The sequence below is a fragment of the Apium graveolens genome, chromosome 2, assembly GCF_009905375.1.
Source record: "Apium graveolens cultivar Ventura chromosome 2, ASM990537v1, whole genome shotgun sequence".
NCBI classification, from domain to species: Eukaryota; Viridiplantae; Streptophyta; class Magnoliopsida; order Apiales; family Apiaceae; genus Apium; species Apium graveolens.
In genome coordinates this window covers 33,348,432-33,367,562 of record NC_133648.1, presented here as the reverse complement: position 1 = coordinate 33,367,562, position 19,131 = coordinate 33,348,432, and the positions used below count along the sequence as shown (strand labels likewise).

At 38.1% G+C, this 19,131-nt stretch overlaps 2 protein-coding genes across 2 annotated transcripts; one reads left to right on the top strand and one right to left on the bottom strand.

Annotated features, from left to right (window-relative positions):
• Nucleotides 1-8,699: 8,699 nt before the first annotated feature.
• On the top strand, nt 8,700-13,607 carry LOC141687664 (U-box domain-containing protein 44-like). Its single transcript, XM_074492855.1, has 5 exons — nt 8,700-9,131; nt 9,981-10,769; nt 11,271-11,577; nt 11,858-12,322; nt 12,493-13,607. The coding sequence occupies exons 1-5, from the start codon at nt 8,700-8,702 to the stop codon at nt 13,605-13,607; spliced, it is 3,108 nt and encodes a 1,035-aa protein (XP_074348956.1).
• A 517-nt stretch (nt 13,608-14,124) lies between these two features.
• LOC141707253 (protein SMAX1-LIKE 6-like) lies at nt 14,125-18,794 on the bottom strand. Its single transcript, XM_074510305.1, has 3 exons — nt 17,270-18,794; nt 16,264-16,510; nt 14,125-16,170 (listed from the first exon to the last, which is right to left on the bottom strand). The coding sequence occupies exons 1-3, from the start codon at nt 18,436-18,438 to the stop codon at nt 14,299-14,301; spliced, it is 3,288 nt and encodes a 1,095-aa protein (XP_074366406.1). The 5' UTR covers nt 18,439-18,794; the 3' UTR covers nt 14,125-14,298.
• Between the last annotated feature and the right edge of the window lie 337 nt (nt 18,795-19,131).

Below are 19,131 nucleotides of genomic sequence, written 5' to 3'. Positions count from 1 at the left end.
TCCAAGGGAAGAAAATGCTAAAGCAGATGCGCTATCAAAGTTTGCTTCATCTGAGATTGAAGAAAGTTCAGGGAGTGTGTACTTCCGTGTTTTGAAGACACGAAGCATAGATGTTAAGCTTGTGGCTCCCGTAGGCTTGGGGACGTCATGGATTGATCCCATCAAGGCTCACATTCAGACCGGTTGGTTGCCAAATGATGCAACTGAAGCACGGAAGTTAACTGTTCGGGCACTAAGGTACTCTTTGATAGATGGGATTCTTTACAAAAGATCTTTCGTGGTTCCCTACTTGAGGTGTCTCAGGCCCGATGAGGCACGCTTGGCTCTTGAAGAAGTGCATGAAGGTATTTGTGGACAACACTTGGGGGGCAGGGCCTTGGCTCATAAGATAACCCGTTTAGGCTTCTATTGGCCAAAAATGATGGCTGATGCCAAAGAATATGTAAAGAAGTGTGATCGCTGTCAGAAACATGCACCAGTGGCCAGACAACCCCCCGAGATGCTGACCTCTATCAACTCACCTATTCCCTTTGCTATGTGGGGGATGGATATTCTAGGGCCTTTTCCTATGGCCACAGCACAAAGGAAGTTTCTGATTGTAGCCATTGATTATTTCACTAAGTGGATTGAAGCCAAGACCTTGGCCAAAATCACAACTAAACAGGTTGCACAATTCCTGTGGGAAAACATTATGTGCCGATATGGAATTCCCCGTATCCTCGTCACTGACAATGGAACACAATTCAACAACGAGGAATTCAAGAAGTATTGCGAAGAAAATGAAATTGAGTTACGGTTCACCTCTGTGGCTCACCCGCAAGCCAATGGGCAAGCGGAGGTAGCAAATCGGATAATCCTGGATGGACTAAAGAAGAGAATCAAAAAGTCAAGAAATAATTGGGTGGATGAGATACTTCCCATATTATGGGCCTATAGGACTACCTGTAGAGTCACGACAAATGCAACTCCTTTCATGTTGGCATATGGGGCAGAAGCAGTAGTTCCCGTGGAGATATCACATTCCTCTCCAAGGATTCAGGCTTTTGATGAAAAAGAAAATGAGGAAGGGCAGAAGTTAGCCCTGGATTTAATCGATGAAGTGCGAGATAAAGCACACGCAAAGATAGTAGAATATCAGAAAAAGGCTTCATTCTACTACAACCTAAGGGTTAAAGAGAGGTTTTTCAAACAAGGTGACCTAGTCTTGAGAAAAATAGAGGCTTCTGGTGTCGGACAGAAAGGAAAGCTTGCCCCAAATTGGGAAGGGCCGTATAGAGTCAAGAGCGTTCAGGGTAGAGGAACCTACAAGCTGGAGACTATGGATGGTTTTGAAGTCCCGAGAACCTGGCACGCACAAAACCTGAAGGTTTACTACGTGTAAGATGGTCGAAGTACGATTCTCACTTGTCATTATGACAAGTAGGTTTAAAAGCACCTTGAAGCTTTGTTTGCATAGTATTTTTCTTTTTTAGCTATTATAGATCAGGGTCGAACCCATATTATGTAAGGTTTTGGAAAACCAAACTTGAAATTGAAGAGTTCGAAATTATTTCAACCTATGGATGTTTGAGTTGTGATAATATTTGTGTGGCCCATTAAGCCAAGTTTGAATATTAAAGTATCGGAAAAATGAAGGAGAGAATGCAAATAAGGAAAGTAGCATAGCCCCGCAGGGTAATAAGTTTTAATACAAACAAAAGTCCAGACATAAATTAAGGATAAAATTACAAAATAGAAAAACTACTCCTCCATGCGGGAGCCTTCATTCTCTTTCTCCTTATCAGCGCCTTCAGCGTCCTTCGCAGGAGAAGCGGGAGGAGAAGCAGTGTTAGGATCCAAGATGCGATCATCTGGCTGAGGAGAGTCGAAGAGGGCGTCTATGCTGTCCTCTGACTCAGCCTGCTCAGGACTTATAAAGTCCTTAGGGTCGACTAAGCCCGGGTACTTCTCAGAAACAGCCTTCACGGCCGCATCCCATCCCTGAGTGAACTGTAGGGAATAAAGACCCTCATCATGAATCTCCATGAGATTCCTAAACTTGTCAGAATCCATGTAGTCATCAATGAGCTTATCCTTATCGCTCCTAAGTTTCACCAGCTCGGAATGAGCCTTAGCCAGCTCCTCTTTCTTCGTGTCCAGCTTCTTCTCCAGGACCTTGGCTCTCTCCTCCCACTTCTTCATCTCCTTCTCAAAAACATCAGAGTTACCCTTCCAAGATCTAGCCTGATGTAGGGCCGCCTGGAAATAGGTATTACTCTGCAAAGAAATATGTATGAGTTGGCGCAAATTCATTGGGATACAAGAAAAGTTGAAATTCACAAAAGGAAGAGAAGAAAAAAGAAAATTACCACAGCTTGGGCTTGAGAACCCAGAAGCTCAATAGTCTCGACGTCACTCCCCGTAACAATGTCAGTGAAATCATGGGGAGTGATGGAATGGTACGACCAATCCTTGGCATGTTTGGTGGATCCAACCACCGTATCGCTCCTCCTGAAGCCCCAGTTAGGCCTGAAGGAATGTGCCTTAAGTGGAGGATCCACATCGTCCCCCAGCTCGACCACCGGGACGTGGGGCTTAAGGAAAGTAGGACCGTCAGGTTTGCTCCTGGGGTCCCTGTTTAACTTGGCCCTCTTCTGGCGGCCAGATTCCCCCTCCTTGGGCCTATTGACATTATTAATAGCCTCACAAGCTGAAAGGAAAAGCAGAAGGAATATTAAAATCCAGAAAAAAAGAAAAAGTGCGATTAAAGAGAAGGAAAAATAATTACACAGGTATAAATTTACCCTTATCACTGGCCTGGGAGAGACCAACTTTCTTCAAGAAAAATTCCTCTAAAAGGGTCCAGGTGTCTGTTTTCCCATCATCTGAAATTAAGGCTTGGTAGGCCACCTCCTCCTCATCAGTTAATCTGATGCTACCAGGACTACCATCTGATACTTTGCAAAATGGCCTACGGAAGAGTGTGGCCCAATCACCCCCAGCCCAGGTCAGCCTGACAAACTCATCCCTCCATTTAGGGTTGTTCTCGACTATAGAGTTACTATCAAAGATATGGGGAATTTTGGGCCGTTGGCGAATTAAAACCCAGCCTGGCTGACTCATGGAACTATTATAGAATTGGAAAACTTTCCTAAAGACAGCTACGGAAAGAGGGAAGCTATTCCTGAGACAAAGGACCATAAAACAGATAATGTTCCTCCAGGCGTTAGGAGGGAGTTGACAAGGGTTGATTCGTACATCGGCTAGTAAACGAGGAATAAATTCATGGAATGGGAACCTAAGACCTGCGGTCAGGGCTCCTCGATAAATGAACAGGGTATCCCCCTCCCAATTACAAGTCCTATCCCCAGGGGCGGCTGGAGTGATCCTAAGGTGGGGTGGAAGTCTGTACAAGGTGTTCATAGACTCTATCCTACCATCTAACTCATGAAAAGTGTTACCATGATTATACGAATCTAACTCAGATAGAGAAGGATATTCATCACCTCTCGAGTTAATCATATCAATGAGGGAAGTATATGGAGATTGAATTTGAATGTTTGTACCTCTTTTAGAGACATTCATCTTCTGCAAACGAGCCAGGTCACGGTCCGCCATTGATATGCTTCGGTTGAAGGCTTGAAACCCAGAAATACTTGAAAATGGTGGAGCTGCGGTGGCTTTGGTAGCCGGAAATCGCCTTCTCAAAGGGAGAACTCTAGAGGAAATTGTGAGAGAAAATGAGAAGTGGGAAGTGAAGTGAGGGTTCTCACTCCACACTACACTTATATAGGCGAAAAGCTCGGAATACGAGGCGTTTTTAGGCCCATTTAGCCAGGCCCAACCTAGAGGCCCATCTACAAGAAGTATCAGGAACAATCTAGAAGCTCCTGTGGAATTTAAAAAGTCAAAAATCGACCAGAACCTTAATATGGTTCGATCAGAGTCCTGATCGATGCAAAAGAGGATCCTGATCAACATCTTATTCGAACAGGAGGGAAGAAATCCTTTAAGATCGATCAAAGTCCTGATCGACACAGAAGAGAGTCCTGATCGATATCTTATTCGAACAGGAGGGAAGAAATCCCCTAAGATCGATCAGAGTCATGATCGACACAGAAGAGAGTCCTGATCGATATCTTATTCGAACAGGAGGGAAGAAATCCCCTAAGATCGATCAGAGTCCTGATCGACAGAGAAGAGAGTCCTGATCGATATCTTATTCGAACAGAGGGAAGAAATCCCCTAAGATCGATCAGAGTCCTGATCGACAGAGAAGAGAGTCCTGATCGATATTCCATTCGATCAGAATGGTCGAGAGCCATTTAATTCGACCAGAGTCCTGATCTAAATCGATCAGGAATCCTGGTCGATCAAGCCCGTGTAACAATCGACTAGGGTGTCACTTTGAAGGCCAATTCGGTCAGAATCCTGATCGAAATCGATCAGGAATCCTGTCGACCAGAGTGTAAGATCCTGAGCTAATTCGATCAGGATCCTGATCGATTTTGGCTGCATCCTGATCAATTTTGTCTGCATCCTGATCGATTTTGAATGCATTCTGATCGATTTTAAGCCAGAAATTAGGGAAAATCCCAGAAATTAGGGAAAAAATCCAGAAATTAAGGGAAAAATCCAGAAATTAAGGATAAATCCCAGAAAATTAAGGAAAAATCCCAGAAAATTAGGGAAAATCCCAGAAATTAGGGAAAAAATCCAGAAATTAAGGATAAATCCCAGAAAATTAAGGAAAAATCCCAGAAAATTAGGGAAAATCCCAGAAATTAGGGAAAAAAATCCAGAAATTAAGGATAAATCCCAGAAAATTAGGGGAAAATCCAGAAAATTAGGGAAAAAATCCAGAAAAATTAGGGAAAAAATCCAGAAATTAAGGATAAATCCCAGAAATTAAGGGAAAAATCCAGAAATTAAGGGAAAAATCCAGAAATTAAGGATAAATCCCAGAAAAATAAGGAAAAATCCCAGAAAAATTAGGGAAAATTCCAGAAATTAGGGGAAAATCCCGGAAATAAGGGAAAAATTCCTGGAAATCAAAATAATTCCTAAATAAAAGGAAAAATTCGTTGTAAACGTGTAGGTCGCTCCACACTTTACGCAAGAACGAAACCCTGTAAGGGCATGAATAGACTTAACTTCTGCGAAACATAGTCAATGTTTCCCAAAAGTTGGGGGGCAAATGATAGGGATAAATAAATCCTGATAATGGGCTGCTAGACCCAATAAGAAGATGTTTGATATTCAGACCAGAAAGGTTAAGCCTGATGGACCAGATCAGGTCTGGTCGAATAAAAATGGCCCAAAAGCCCTGTTTATTAATTAATTTCGTAATTAATTAATAAGGGAAAAATCAGCTGTTGAGAAGAGTCCTGATAAGGATATAAATCCTTATAGATAAGCCTCAAGGGGACCTAAAAGGATAAGGAATCAGTTTCCTACTATCTAGGACTCCAAAGTCCATTCTAATTATGAGACTTGCCCACCAAGTCTCCTATACCAAGTCCAATTCAAGGACCACCAACATCTATATAAGGGGTCTCACCCCACAAATCAGAACTACGTTTTTGGCTTGATTCTCTAATTCACAGAGATACGTAGGCATCTCGTAAAGGCAGATTGAGTCACGAAACACGAGAGCAGCCATTAAAGGCCTTGAGCTCCCGAATCTTAGTATTAAATACAGCAAGTAATAACCTTGATTTCTTATCCATAACACCGACAAATAAAAAAAACTGTAACACTTAAATATATTATATATAATAATAATAATAAATCAAGTCTATATGTAAACTATTTAAATTCAGAATAAAATAGGTGTAAGTTCAATATTTACTATCTATATAATCCTTAAAATAAAATAACAAAAATAAATAAAATAGGTAACATATCCTTAGGATTATGCAAATGGACAAAACATCAATATTGGTGTATAAAATTTTCACAACCTTACATGTGAAAGTATCATTATACAAAATAAGTATAACCAATTTAATACATGAGCATATATTTAATAGGTTTACTAATTTAAATGTACATCTAAATCAAACATATATTTAACATATAACACATGAATGCACAAAACACATAATTGAAACATAAATTCATGCATTAAATATTTACTAAAAATATGGTGATTGTTGACTAAAAAAAATTAATAATGAACATCAAACTAAAATGATTAAATTAAGTAAACTATAATTTTATACACATAACCATTAAACTAAATAATAAAATAAATTAATAACAAGTGAATTAGAGCAGTCATAAATAAGTTCACAAAAATGTAATTTAATTATATATATATAGAAGTATGCAGTAAACATGTAAAACACAAAAGTAAAAATATGGGAAATAGAACATACCTGAAAAGAGAAGATGTTATACAAAGATAAATGATATGCTAATAGCATATTTATACATAAGTTGGTTCAACTAGTACTCCGATTAAATGGGTTGGTAGATACATGATCACAAATTCAAACAAACATTATATATTTGTTAACATGTAGTGTTTGACTGGGTTTATAAAATACACATAACACGTCCTAATATATATACACAACATAACTAAACTGTAACATCCCAGTCCCACATCGAGGAGATTTGGGACTTCTGTTTAGTTTATAAGACAAAGTACTACTACTAAGTGCACCAACAAATCATGATCTTTTGGGGGCCTGTGGTGGACTTGTCGTAACCCAAGTTGGCTGCACTCGGGACAGTATGCTTCGGCTTATTTCAGACTCGTAATCGGAATTTGACCCGATTTTCGAAAAAGGCTCGGGATTTGACCCGGATTGTCACATATGGTATCAAAGCCGACTCTCGAAAGCTTGATGCGTCAAGTTGCCGGAGGTGGGGACACGAAGCCAGCCGGTATTATCCCACAATGGCTACAGAGGTACGATCTTGGTCCTATGGATATGGGCTGTCTGTTTGGGCCTGATGAGGACGTCGGGAGTTTAAGTGGGGGAGTTTGTAACATCCGAGTCCCACGTGGAGTAGATTTGGGACTTCTGTTCAGTTTATAAGACAAAGTACTACTACTAAGTGCACGAACAAATCATGATCTTTTGGAGGCCTGTGGTGGGCTTGTCATAACCCAAGTTGGCTGCACTCGGAACAGTATGCTTCGCCTTATTTCAGACTCGTAATCAGGATTTGACCCGGTTTTCGAAAAAGGCTCGGAATTTGACCCAGGTTGTCACAACATTGACTTAACAATTCATTCGTTTCGTATCGTACGTGTTTTTCGTGTAAAATTGAATATTAATATTAATTAAAATAAATAAATAAAAATATAAGATTTTTAAGTAAAACTTTTATGAAGTATATATTAAAAATATATATTTAGATAACATTTATATACATATTATAAAATTAAGTAATTATTTTAAAAAGAAGAGTTATTTGCAAAATGCATCCCCCTGGTTTGGCCGAAATGTGTTTTTTACCTATACTTTAAATAACTGCACTTTGCATCCCCTAACTATTTTTGGCGTGACAAATTGTACCCTTTTCGTTAATTTTGTTAAATTTTTCAGGGGTATTTTAGTAAATTAAAATATTTAATTATTTTTAGATCTTTATTTAAGGTTTTTGACCCTCTAAACGATACATTCTAGAAAAAATTAAAGAATAAAAGTTATAGGGAATGAAAAGATCTTCCTGAAATAAAAAGGTTCAAAACTGAAATATATTTTTTTATAATTCTTTTTAATAAATTCATTAAGTATAGATTTAATTTAATTTTGACTTCGTAAAATTTTTGATAATTTTGAATGTAATTGTTTTGAAAAGATTTTTTCGTTCACTACAACTTCCGTTTTTTAATTTTTTTTAAAAGGTATCATTTAGAGGGTCAAAAAACTTAAATAATAATATAATTATAATTAAATATTTTAATTTACAAAAATACCCCTGAGAATTTTAACAAAATTAACGAAAAAGGTGCAATTTGTCGCGCCAAAAATAGTTAGAGGATGCAAAATGCAGTTATTTAAAGTATAGGTAAAAAAACGCATTTCGGCCAAATCAGGGGGATGCATTTTGCAAATAACTCTAAAAAGAAATATGCATATATTTATTATAAATATACATATATTCATTATAAATATTAATATATAATTATTATATTTATTTATATCATATATTTTGTGTCGTATCGTGTATCGAAAAAAACATAAAACCGACACTATATTTCAATAAATTTCGATCATATACTTTTATATTCGTGTATTTTCGTTCCGTTACTAAAAAAGTAAACACTAACACTAATTTTTTTTTTCACGTGTGTACGGGTCTAATTACTGTCCATCCATTTTTGGGCGGTAATCAAGTACAATGTCCTTTAAGTAATTTACGTCTAAAGAATACAATAGTTAATTGTAACATTACCCTTCGGCCTTCACTAGCATGCATTTTCCCCTGAAACATCTACACACAATAAAGAATTGCAAGTACCTTCATCACAATGCAGGTGGCCCTTACCCTCTTTGCATAATCCCGTTAAATTTGAAATCCCAATGCAGTTCAAAAATCGATCGTTAATGGAGTAATGTGCAATTGAGATTGACGCGGGAATATAAAATGAAGAAGAGAAGAACAAATAGTTCACTTCATCTAACCTTTAAAAACAATTTCACCTGAAGCTACTGCTACAAAGTACAATAACTACTCGAATCTCAACATTTTATTCGAAAATGATCTCGTCCTCCTCGGCCATAAAATCAGTCCTTAATTTTCTTTCTGAAATCTGCGCGATCAACGACAGTCATGACTCGTGGGAGAATCCTAGAAAGTTCTCCAGCTATGCTAAGCGTCTACACGTAGTGATCAGCCAGCTAGCCCGGACATCATTACCTGAACAGCTTCCTGCTTCGGCTAAAACATCGATAAAAGGAATAGCGGAAAACTTGAAGAATGTGGCAGGAAGTATGGAAGTTTATGGAAAGAAGAGTAAGATATATGTGCTCATATATTGTGAATCATTGTGCTTGTCGTTACAGGAGGCAACAGTTGCGATTGGCGGATGGCTAGCGTTGCTTGATTCGGCTATGGATGAGATCGTTAATCCTGATCTTCATAAGAAGATTGCTGATCTTTCAAATGATATGAAACAAGCTCAGTACAGAGTAATTTCCTTTTCCCCCTCTTTTTTTCAAAATTTATTTCATTTTTGCTTTTTCGACATGCACATATGTTTTTTAAGTCTTAAGCAAATTCTAACGTTATTGGACATTGTTTTAATTAGAACATTTTTCATCCAAAATGATTGACAATTTGCAACTTTTACGCGATTCTTGGCTAATATCCCCACCGATTTACAGCTTTAAGATGATTCATTTGCTACCTTATTATGCAATTCTGGTGTGATCATATCACATTAGCTGCTACAAGTACAAAGTGCTGAATTTTGGTAGTGCCTCGAGTATGGTAGACTTACCTACGTGTTAGTAATATCAAGTCTAAATGTAATTTAAGAACTTCAAACCAAGAAATTTTAATCCAGTAAATTTAGGCCTTATGTTGTTCTGATTAATAAACTTTAGGCCTAACTTCAAAACAAGTCTAAATGAACAACTGAAATTTAAGATCCTTCTTTTGGAAGTTGGAGACTTTGACCAACTGAAAGACCGCATATGAAATGAACTTGGGATGTATAAAGAAAATAGGAGAACAAATGAGGAGAACAAATGCTGTACAAGCGTGTCTGACAATAGAAATCTAGTATTGCATATGTTTATCAAAAAATTATGATGTGTTTGTTCCTGCACTACCGTCTAATATGAACACGCCAGCACGGAGTACCTATGAGTATGGAGTACCTGTACCGTCCAAACAAAAAAGAGGACAAGCAAACCCTCTGTAGGCCTCTGTATCTGACATGAAGGATTTTCTGTGTAGACAGAATTTATTCTTTTTTGTGTTTTAATGAAGAAAACCGAAAATGGATTATGTTTCTGACTTGCATGATGGCACAGGTAACAGAAAATGAAGAGAGAGTACACCACACACTGCAGAAAGAAGGAGAAGGAAGACCAACAAGTAAAATAATCCAAAGTGCTATTGTAATGGATTTAGCTAGAGCCCTTGGGATTGATTCCAATAATCCTGCTGACTTACTAGAACAAGTCCAGTTATTAAAGAAAGATTTAGCCTGTTCCAGTTCCGTCTCAGAGAGGCGAATCTTGACATCTGTGGAAAGAATTGTGGATAACTGGTCTATCGAAACTAATACTTTGGCTCAAACATTTGATATTGATTCAGACGATGATTTGCACATTTCACCTTTTAAGAACTTTCTGTGTCCATTAACTAAAACAGTTATGAAGAATCCAGTAGTGTTGGAGTCATCACTAACGTATGAGCGGGCTGCAATTTCCTACTGGTTTGATAGGTGTCTTGAAGATGGTCGTGATCCAACGTGCCCTGTGACCGGACAAGTCCTTAACTCATTAGAGCAGAAACCTAACATTGGACTAGCTGGAGCAATCGAAGAGTGGACTAATAGAAATATAGAAAATCAGATTACATGTGCTGTGCAATATCTAAGTGAGAACTCTCCTTCTATGGAACAAGTTGAGAAGGTTTTTGATAGTATGCATAAGATAACGGAAGAGAATCAGTTGGCTAGATACAAAGTACGAATTGCTGGTATCGATGCTCTTTTGGTAAAATTTCTAAAAACTTTTACAAAAAGTATGGGATCTCATATGAGAAGCAAAGGTTTGATGGCTCTGCTTAGCATTGCTAAGGATGAAGAATGCAAGGTGTGTCTTCTGGATCTTATTTAGTTTTTAAATGCTTTGCATGTCATGGATTGTATTGCCATTACTCTTATTCATGCTTTAGAATTCAGATTTACTTCAAAATACTAACCATTTATTATAAACTCACAAAAGAGTAGGAAGTCGCATTATACTCTTCTAAAATGATATATGCTATCCTCTCCCTCAAAATCTATGCTGTTAGATGCTCTTATCTGTACAAACTAGTGTCTATATGACTATAAGTGTAAGTGTAACAGTACTAACAGATGCCTCATCTTGTTGTCAAAGTAGAACATATTTACAATATAAGTGCTGGCAAAGGATAATGAATATTTGATTTGGCATACTGAGTGCTTTATTTACTACGCTATTCAAAAAACATGGGAATCAGTTTCTCAAATTATAACGTCTTTTAAGAGGACATCGTGTTCAAATGCTACAGTTGCGAGATGCACTTGTAGAGTTTTAACCGTGTATCTGGTATTATATATTTTTTTCCAGAAAACAATGCTAGAAGAGGGTGTTTCCAGATTGACTATACATAGCCTCATCGGGAGCTCAGAGGAAGAAAGAGAGTGTGCTGTGAGGTTATTACTTGAACTCTCAAGTGATGAAGCTTATTGTGCTAAAATTGCTTCTGAGAAAGGGGCGTTGGTTTTGCTCTCAAGCATGGTTGGTAATTCAGAGCAGCCATCTTTATCTAATTTAGCTGAGGAGGTCTTGAGGCGGATGGAAGGAGTAGAAGATAACATTAAGCATTTAGCAGGAGCTGGTAGATTTGAACCCCTACTTAATAGATTATGCAAAGGTACAGTTTCTGTTGTCTTGTTTATATGGTAATGTTTTGACATGAGAAATTATCCAGTAAAAAAAAAGATTATTCAAGTTTCAGAGAAAATCATTTGTTACACATTTGTTTAAAGTAACTGAAATGCGGTTGGTATTCAGTTTTTTAATAAGTTCACTATGTTTTGTGAAAATTTGCCTCACAGTTGAAGCAACTAGCACTGAAATTGCTAAATTTGTGTGTAATTTTAAGTAGTTTGTTTTCCCCAAAGTACAAGTTCTTTACAGTCTCCATGTGACAGGTTCTGATGATGGTAAAATAGAGATGGCTTGCCTGGTGGGTAGTATGACCTTGACAAACAGCGCAAAGGAAGAAATTGCAAGGAGAAGCGCCAAAACACTAGTTGACTTGCTATCTAATATAGAAGGAAGAACCCCAAGCTTAAGAGCATTGCATAACCTATCATGTTTGGATGACAATGTGACCATACTTGTTGATTCTGCCATACTTCCAGCTATTACAAGTATAATGTTTGAAATTCGGGACTCATCAGCAGAGCAGAAGGAACTGGCAGCGGCTATTATTGCAAATCTAGTTGCTAAACCTGGGCAATGGGAGTTAGCATCAGCCGACAAGGAGAAAAATCTATTGCAATCAGAATCTATAATCTCAAGTCTTCTTGGCCATTTATCTATTTCATCTGCTCAATGCCAATTATCTACTCTTCAGATTTTATTTGGAATTGCACAATCTCCGCATGCATCAGGTACTCTATTTTTAGTGTTTTGTTAAGTGGTACTCTATTTCGACTGGTTTGATGAGAATAGGTATAAGATTGCCCTCAGCATATACCATCCTGTTTGGTACTGTACTTGCTTTCTGCTATTATATACACTTCATCTGTACCTAATGGGCCGCATGTGATCTCTGGTGCAGAATCTGTCATGGCTCACATAAAACTTTGTGATGGTCTCAAAACCATTATAACATTTCTTGATTACTCAGAGGTTGAGCATAGAACTTATGCTTTTAGACTCACAAGACTGCTCTCGGATAGGCTTGGAGAGGATCTGGTCAATGAACTAAAAAGTTCCAACAAGCTACACTTAATTAAAAACGAGATATTGGATACACAATCTACTGATGGTAAGAGGTCGGACGCTGCCTGCATACTTGCTAATCTTCCCCTCTTGGATAGTGAAGTAAAAGACGTCCTCGGACCTAGTTTTGTTGGCTGGATTGTTGCTACACTTAAAGAACAGCACCGTAGCTCCAATTTAAGAACATCTCGACCCATCTCAGTTATGGACGAAGGGCTTCTTGGTCTCCTTCTGCACTTCACTAGGAGCCCAGATCTAGAATCTATTAACATCATCAAAGAGCACCGTATTATGACGATTTTCTGTGAGCAGCTCGTTTTCAGTTCAAAGGCAAAAGAGAGAAAGCTGGCTGCACTAGGTTTGAAGTACCTGTCAGAAACTGGACGAGCAATTTGTGGTGGGGAATCAGAGCCACAACCTCCCCACGGGTTCTGCTCATCTCTATTATTCATGTTTAGGAAACGTTCATCAAAACCTTCTGCCTGTCTTATTCACAATTCCCCATGTGAAGAAGAAAGCCAGTTGTGCTTGTTGAAGGGTAATTGCATTAAGCCACTGGTTGATCTCCTAAAGGATGACCATACCAGCGTTCAAATCGCTGCAGTGGAAGCCCTCTCAACACTAGTATTAGATACTTATAGTGCTAATTTTGAATATGTTGTTGATGAGCTTGAACGTCTAGGTGTAGTTAGTGCCATGTTTTTGCTGTTCATACAAGCTCGATCAGGGGAGCTTCAAGAGAAGGCAATTTGGATGGTGGAAAGGATCTTGAGAGTGGAAAACCAGACGCAAAAGAATGCTCTCAACCAGCCCTTGGTTAGGGCATTGGTGGAAGCCTTTAAGCATGGAAATGCCGTCACAAAGAAACATGCACAAGATGCCCTTACAAGTCTAAAACAGATATCAGGAGTAAGCGGAAAGACGTCTGTTCAGAATCGGGGACGTAGGTAGTCAGTCTGGAATGTAAAGAAACCTTTGTACCGCTGTTGTATTGTCATTTGTTGCAAACAAAGAATAACATAGTATGTGTTTTACCGAACTGTTACAGTGTTGTATAGGCTTCAGAAAACAACAATGTAATCTTATCTTGTACATTTTTGCAGCTACGGCTGTAAAATTTCAAGTTTTAGCTTTCTACTACGTCTTGTGTGTTACGGTCAGCTGTCACAACTTTCTTATTTAGCAAACTGAAGGTTAGAAACTTGAAGAAATACCTTCCAACTGAGACTAAAGAAAGCATTTCAACCGAGACTTTTGTCTAAATTAACTGGACTGCAACTTCGTTAAATTAGGTAGCTTAATTATGCAATTCATGATCGACAGAAATTTGACATAAAATTTGTCTAGATAGAGAAATATCAGAAGCAAGGGGCAGGTTTTATAGCGAAACAGCCAAAATTCGTACATGTATCGACTACTGAAAAGTGAAAACATAAGTTTTCTTCAGATCTTTGTGATAAGGCTCGAGTACTGAATGAGTATGAACTAATAATATTAGTAATATACACATGATATCAATACACTGTTCAAGTGAATCATGAAGTAATACGACTCAATAAAATTGTGAAGTTACCTGCCAACAGATGACAATTTTATGCTAGCAACTACATACATATATTTACAATCAACGTACTCTTAAAAATCAATTCACACTTATATTTGCAGGAAGGTTGATGTTAGGAGCTCTCTCTCCCATTTGAAGTCCTTCCTGAGCAACAAGTTTTAGAATAGACCCTCTAGTTAGATGGTGCTTCTGCTGGACTTCCACAAAACTTTGAAGAATAACTTGCTCGACCCAAAGCTCCACTGCTCTCTCATTCGATAACCAAGCAGCTGCAAGGATTTGCAACATTACTTCAGAATCAATTTCTAGCAAAATATCAGATCCAATGGTTTCTCTGAAGCTCTTCTCAATGTTCTTCAAAAATTTTTGGGCCAGTGCATCAAAATCAAATGGCTTAAATACCACCTTTTGATCCACTTGGTCTAGAAAATCTTCCAACCAAACATCCGAAGATTCAGAACTAGAGTAGCTCTCACATGCTTCGTAATCATTTCCTTCTGTATCCTCTACAGGGAGATTGAGATCGATACATGTCCTCAACACTTTTTGGTTTCGGTTCACTAATTCCAGTGAACTGCCGGTATCATCAATAATCTTTCTTTTATTTATGGAAACCTGGTTTGAAGTTCCTTTCATCGGCTTTAGCAACACATTTGCACCCCTGGTCCTGGGCATATCCACAGCAACGCTTTCAACTACAATTTTCATTTGCAACCCTTTGGCACCCAGTACTTTGTTCTCTGAAAATTTAGGCGTTCCTTCTCCAGAAACAACGTTACTATCATGATTCAAGGTAGTCACAAAGATCACATTGCTGATATTAATTTCTCGTCCATCTGAATCCGGAAACCGGCCGGTTTTGATAGCCTGACTCAAGCTTTTCTGAGTAATAAAATCAGCCTTGTCAATATTTTCAAGCAACACGACTGAAGGAGGCTTTCTGCTCAACTTCTCTGCTATATATCCAACAACAGTTTTTCCTCTAAAGCTCAAATTCTTGCTGCTAGAATCTGGATTGTCAATGATGGAATTTTGGACGCTAAAGCAATTGACAGGATCTAGATCCACTGTAAACAAATCTTCCCTGCTGATTCGAGCAAGTGCACTAGCAATTCTCCTCTTTCCTACTTTGTCTGGTCCAAGAAAGCTGAGCCAGATGTCTCTCTTGTAAGTTTGACCACGAAGTCTACCATACCCATTTCGACAACTAGATATGGTTTGACAGATGGTGCAAATGGCTTCTTCTTGCCAGCCGACAGTATCAGAAAGAACTTTCCACAGGTACTTGAAATCTTTATCATCTGACTGCGCACCTGGACTGGGGTTAAAAGATGTTTGCATAATATTGCTGGCAGGAGTATGCCTACAGTCCCCAACAATCTTAGCAGGTATGTTGGCAGATGCATACCATGAAACTTTTGGAAGCTCTTTAAAATCCTGAGGCTTGGATGTTCTATGCTCTTGCTCAGAAGATGCATAAAGTGTTCCTAGTCCCAGATCCGTGGTGACGGAAGAAGTAACAGATGATGATGATGTAAGACCAGGCTGAACCAGGGGACTGCATATGGCATAAGATGGCTCCTTGGGGTTTATCTCTGGCTTCCGAATGCTTGAAACTTCTACCGACACTTTATTTTTAAGACTTGGGATTTCTGCCACTGAAGTAACAGGTACTTCCAAATACTGTCTATGTCTTGAAGAAATCATTGGCAGGTTTGAGGAAATGCAAGAACAAGGATCTGTACATATGCATTCCTTTAATGTAGAATCTTTACCATTGCTATCTTTCCTTGAAGCATCAGAATGATTGCTCCCAACAGCAGGAACTGAAGACCCGACCTTTGATTTATCTTGTTGAAGTGACCGAGAATGGTGAAGACGCTGACATATATCATTCCATTTTCTTTGCAACCCAGTGAGTCGAGCATTTTGTACACCACCATCCCTAACCTGCACCGAGATGACGGGCACATATTCTAACATGTTTTAAGCATTAAATTAATGGAGAGATTAACAATTCAAGAGAGTCACAGTGTCACACACCTCTAATGGATTTGCACTCTTGCATTTGTCAATATCATCCATTTGCAACCAAGATGATAAATTAGGCAGGTCCTGGACAGCAGTGGAAGTAGTTGAACCTCCATTAAGAACTGAAGACACTTCTTGTTCATATTTCTCGTTGCACATGTCACAACGAGGTATGGATTGGCTTTTGCTTTCTAGTAAATTGTTAAACTCGGGCGGAGCAGGAAAGAAACCTCCAAATGGCACAAATGACCCCAACAAGCTGTATCAACACGAGGAAGGAACTGTCAGATCTAATTCACAAAATGGCACTCTAATTTAATTTATCAGACAACAAAAAAATTTGGAACATCCTTAATGTAAAATATTACAAATAAAAACTAATTCAATTTTAAATATACAGCTTATATCCCGTGCGATGCACGGTTTTTGCTTTATCGACATATCACAAAGATAATCTGGCTTTTAAATTACTGCATCTAGGAAAATCCAGAAACTTGAGTTATCAATAAATTTATAACCCATTTAGCAAGATAAATAAATATATAACCCTATATTGACAGAGTAATCATGTTTTGCAACAAAAATTGCAGCAACAAATCATTTCTTATGTTCTCAACCAAATTATTAGCATGATATATGCACATGGATCTGATTCTGATTACTAGTAAGTTTAGACTGTTTAGTTATTCATCTTTCATCAAATCTTAAAACAATACATGGATTGCATGACTAGTTTTCAGCTCTTAAGTTATTCTAACTGTAATAGTGACCTAAAAGGTGTGCTAAATATTTAAGTTCCTCACTATATCTCTTCATCTGGCAAGTTGAGTTTATATTTATAATAATTTTTTTTTATAAAAATGACACATATGGCACTAAATCCTAAAACGTAATTTTTTAAAGTTCTATCCATTGAGCACTCACCACAGCCAATGTATGAACAATTCTTTTATGTTTGAAAAGCCAACACATCATTTTTTATAAAATAGAGATAATAAAAACAAATAACCTCCCACACCTGGATTTCGAGTATGATCCTCCATTAAGCGGTGTAGAAGCAGTAATAGGAAGCATATGCAAATCCCAGTCCTTCTCAATGGTCGGAAACCTATCAACAAACTTCATATAGATCTCATAACTCTCCGCAAATCCCATCAACCAAATCTTCTCACCATAAACACGAACCAAATTACTCAACCTCAAAACCACATAATCCACACCATCCACCAAACCCCCCTTAACAAAAACACCCAAATCTCCGAAATCAACAACCACCCCACACCCTCTACACCTCTCCAAAACATCACCCACCTCATCAAACTTCACCCCCATAATCTCCTCACTCCCATTCCTCAAAACAAACTCCGAAACCTCATTTTCGATACAAACCAAACTCAACCCATCAATCTTTTTATCCAAGACTCCAACTTTACCATTCTTAACACTCTCCCTAAACCCCTTCAAAGCATCATGACCACAAAACCCAATTAAAATCGGATTTTTCTTAATCTTTTTGACAAGAACTTCACTTATTCTTTTACAATTCTCATCAACACTCTCAATAGCAAAAGGGAAACTAAAACGACATCGTTTCGACTCATCAGTAACTAAATTACATAAAAACAAAGGCGGTGGATACCTAATTTGAGCCGGCGGTTGAAGAATCGAAATCTTCAAATCGGAGCTCCGAAAACCCGCTTCACCCAAAACCCGACTCACAATCGGGTCATCCAAAATAGATAAAACAAAATGTTTTAACTCAACTTTAACTGACAAAACGACACCGTTTTGATGGCTTTGATTCAGTGTTTGCTGGTACAGGTGAAAAGTCTCTGGATGTCTTCTCTGATTCGCTTGTGACCGTTTGATCGCCGCCATCAATGAATTCGAAATGGGCGGTGGAGATTCACTCTCATCTTGCGACTTTATCGACGGCAATCTATCTAATGAAACTCCAACAGACAATTCCAACGCGCGGAGCTGCAGGCGTGGGGAGTACGCGCCGCCTCTGTTACGTTGACAAGCTTCTTTGAGCGTTGAATTAGGTATAGAAAGCAGAGCGGAGATTATGTGAAGAGAGGTTGTTTGAGAGTGGCTACGACGGAGAGCGACGGCGACGGCGTCGTCGAGTACACGCGCGGAGTCTTCAGTTAGGCATTCGCGCGCTGTGCTCACCGGCGTCGGCATAACCGGTAAGCATAAAAATATAAAGAGGAAATAAAATTAAGTATTTAATAAGTGTTTGTAGTTGTTTTATAATATTAAAGTGTGTGTGTTATGGAATAGAAAAATGAAGAGCGAGAGTGGAGGAAATAGTATTATAAAAGAAAACTTAGATTTTGTTTGTATGAAATGGAAGTGAATGAGAGGGAGAGAGTATATTTGTTTATTGTTGGTAAAGTGGGACATTCTTTGTTTACTCTACTTTCTTAGTTGCCCAAAACATCATCTACAATTATTAGTCCTCGCAAAATATCATCCCCCCAACTATTTTACTTTCGGAATCCGTCAGCTCATTTTCTCAAACCCCCGAGCTTACAACCGGACAACCCCTATTGTTTAGTACTTCCGTAAATTTTAAGAAAACACTCGAATTTATATAGAAATAATAATGGTAAGATGATATGTTATTTATCCGCATAATTAGTTGAGTTACGTTTAAATTGAATCGGACATCACATTAACAGTAAACTGACTATAGGAACAATGGTCGTTCATTCTAAGTCTTGACATTATATTATTAGCGAGCTGATGATGAATAAAGTTAGAATTGCTAATTAAATTTGATTTTAGGTTTAAATTCGTCAATTTTTCAGAATTTGATTTTCATTGGATTAAATTTTTACTCCTAAAATATTCACAAAATTTGAAAATGGAGAG

Bases quoted from the DNA above. Each gene is read 5' to 3' on its own strand.
- LOC141707253 (XM_074510305.1), bottom strand. From the start codon at position 18,438: ATGCCGACGCCGGTGAGCACAGCGCGCGAATGCCTAACTGAAGACTCC. The intron at 16,511-17,269 runs GTGTGGGAGGTT...GTGTTGATACAG, and splicing joins GGATCATACTCGAAATCCAG to CTTGTTGGGGTCATTTGTGC. The intron at 16,171-16,263 runs GTGTGTGACACT...ATCTCGGTGCAG, and splicing joins AGAGTGCAAATCCATTAGAG to GTTAGGGATGGTGGTGTACA.
- LOC141687664 (XM_074492855.1), top strand. From the start codon at position 8,700: ATGATCTCGTCCTCCTCGGCCATAAAATCAGTCCTTAATTTTCTTTCT. The intron at 10,770-11,270 runs GTGTGTCTTCTG...ATTTTTTTCCAG, and splicing joins CTAAGGATGAAGAATGCAAG to AAAACAATGCTAGAAGAGGG. The intron at 11,578-11,857 runs GTACAGTTTCTG...TCCATGTGACAG, and splicing joins ACTTAATAGATTATGCAAAG to GTTCTGATGATGGTAAAATA.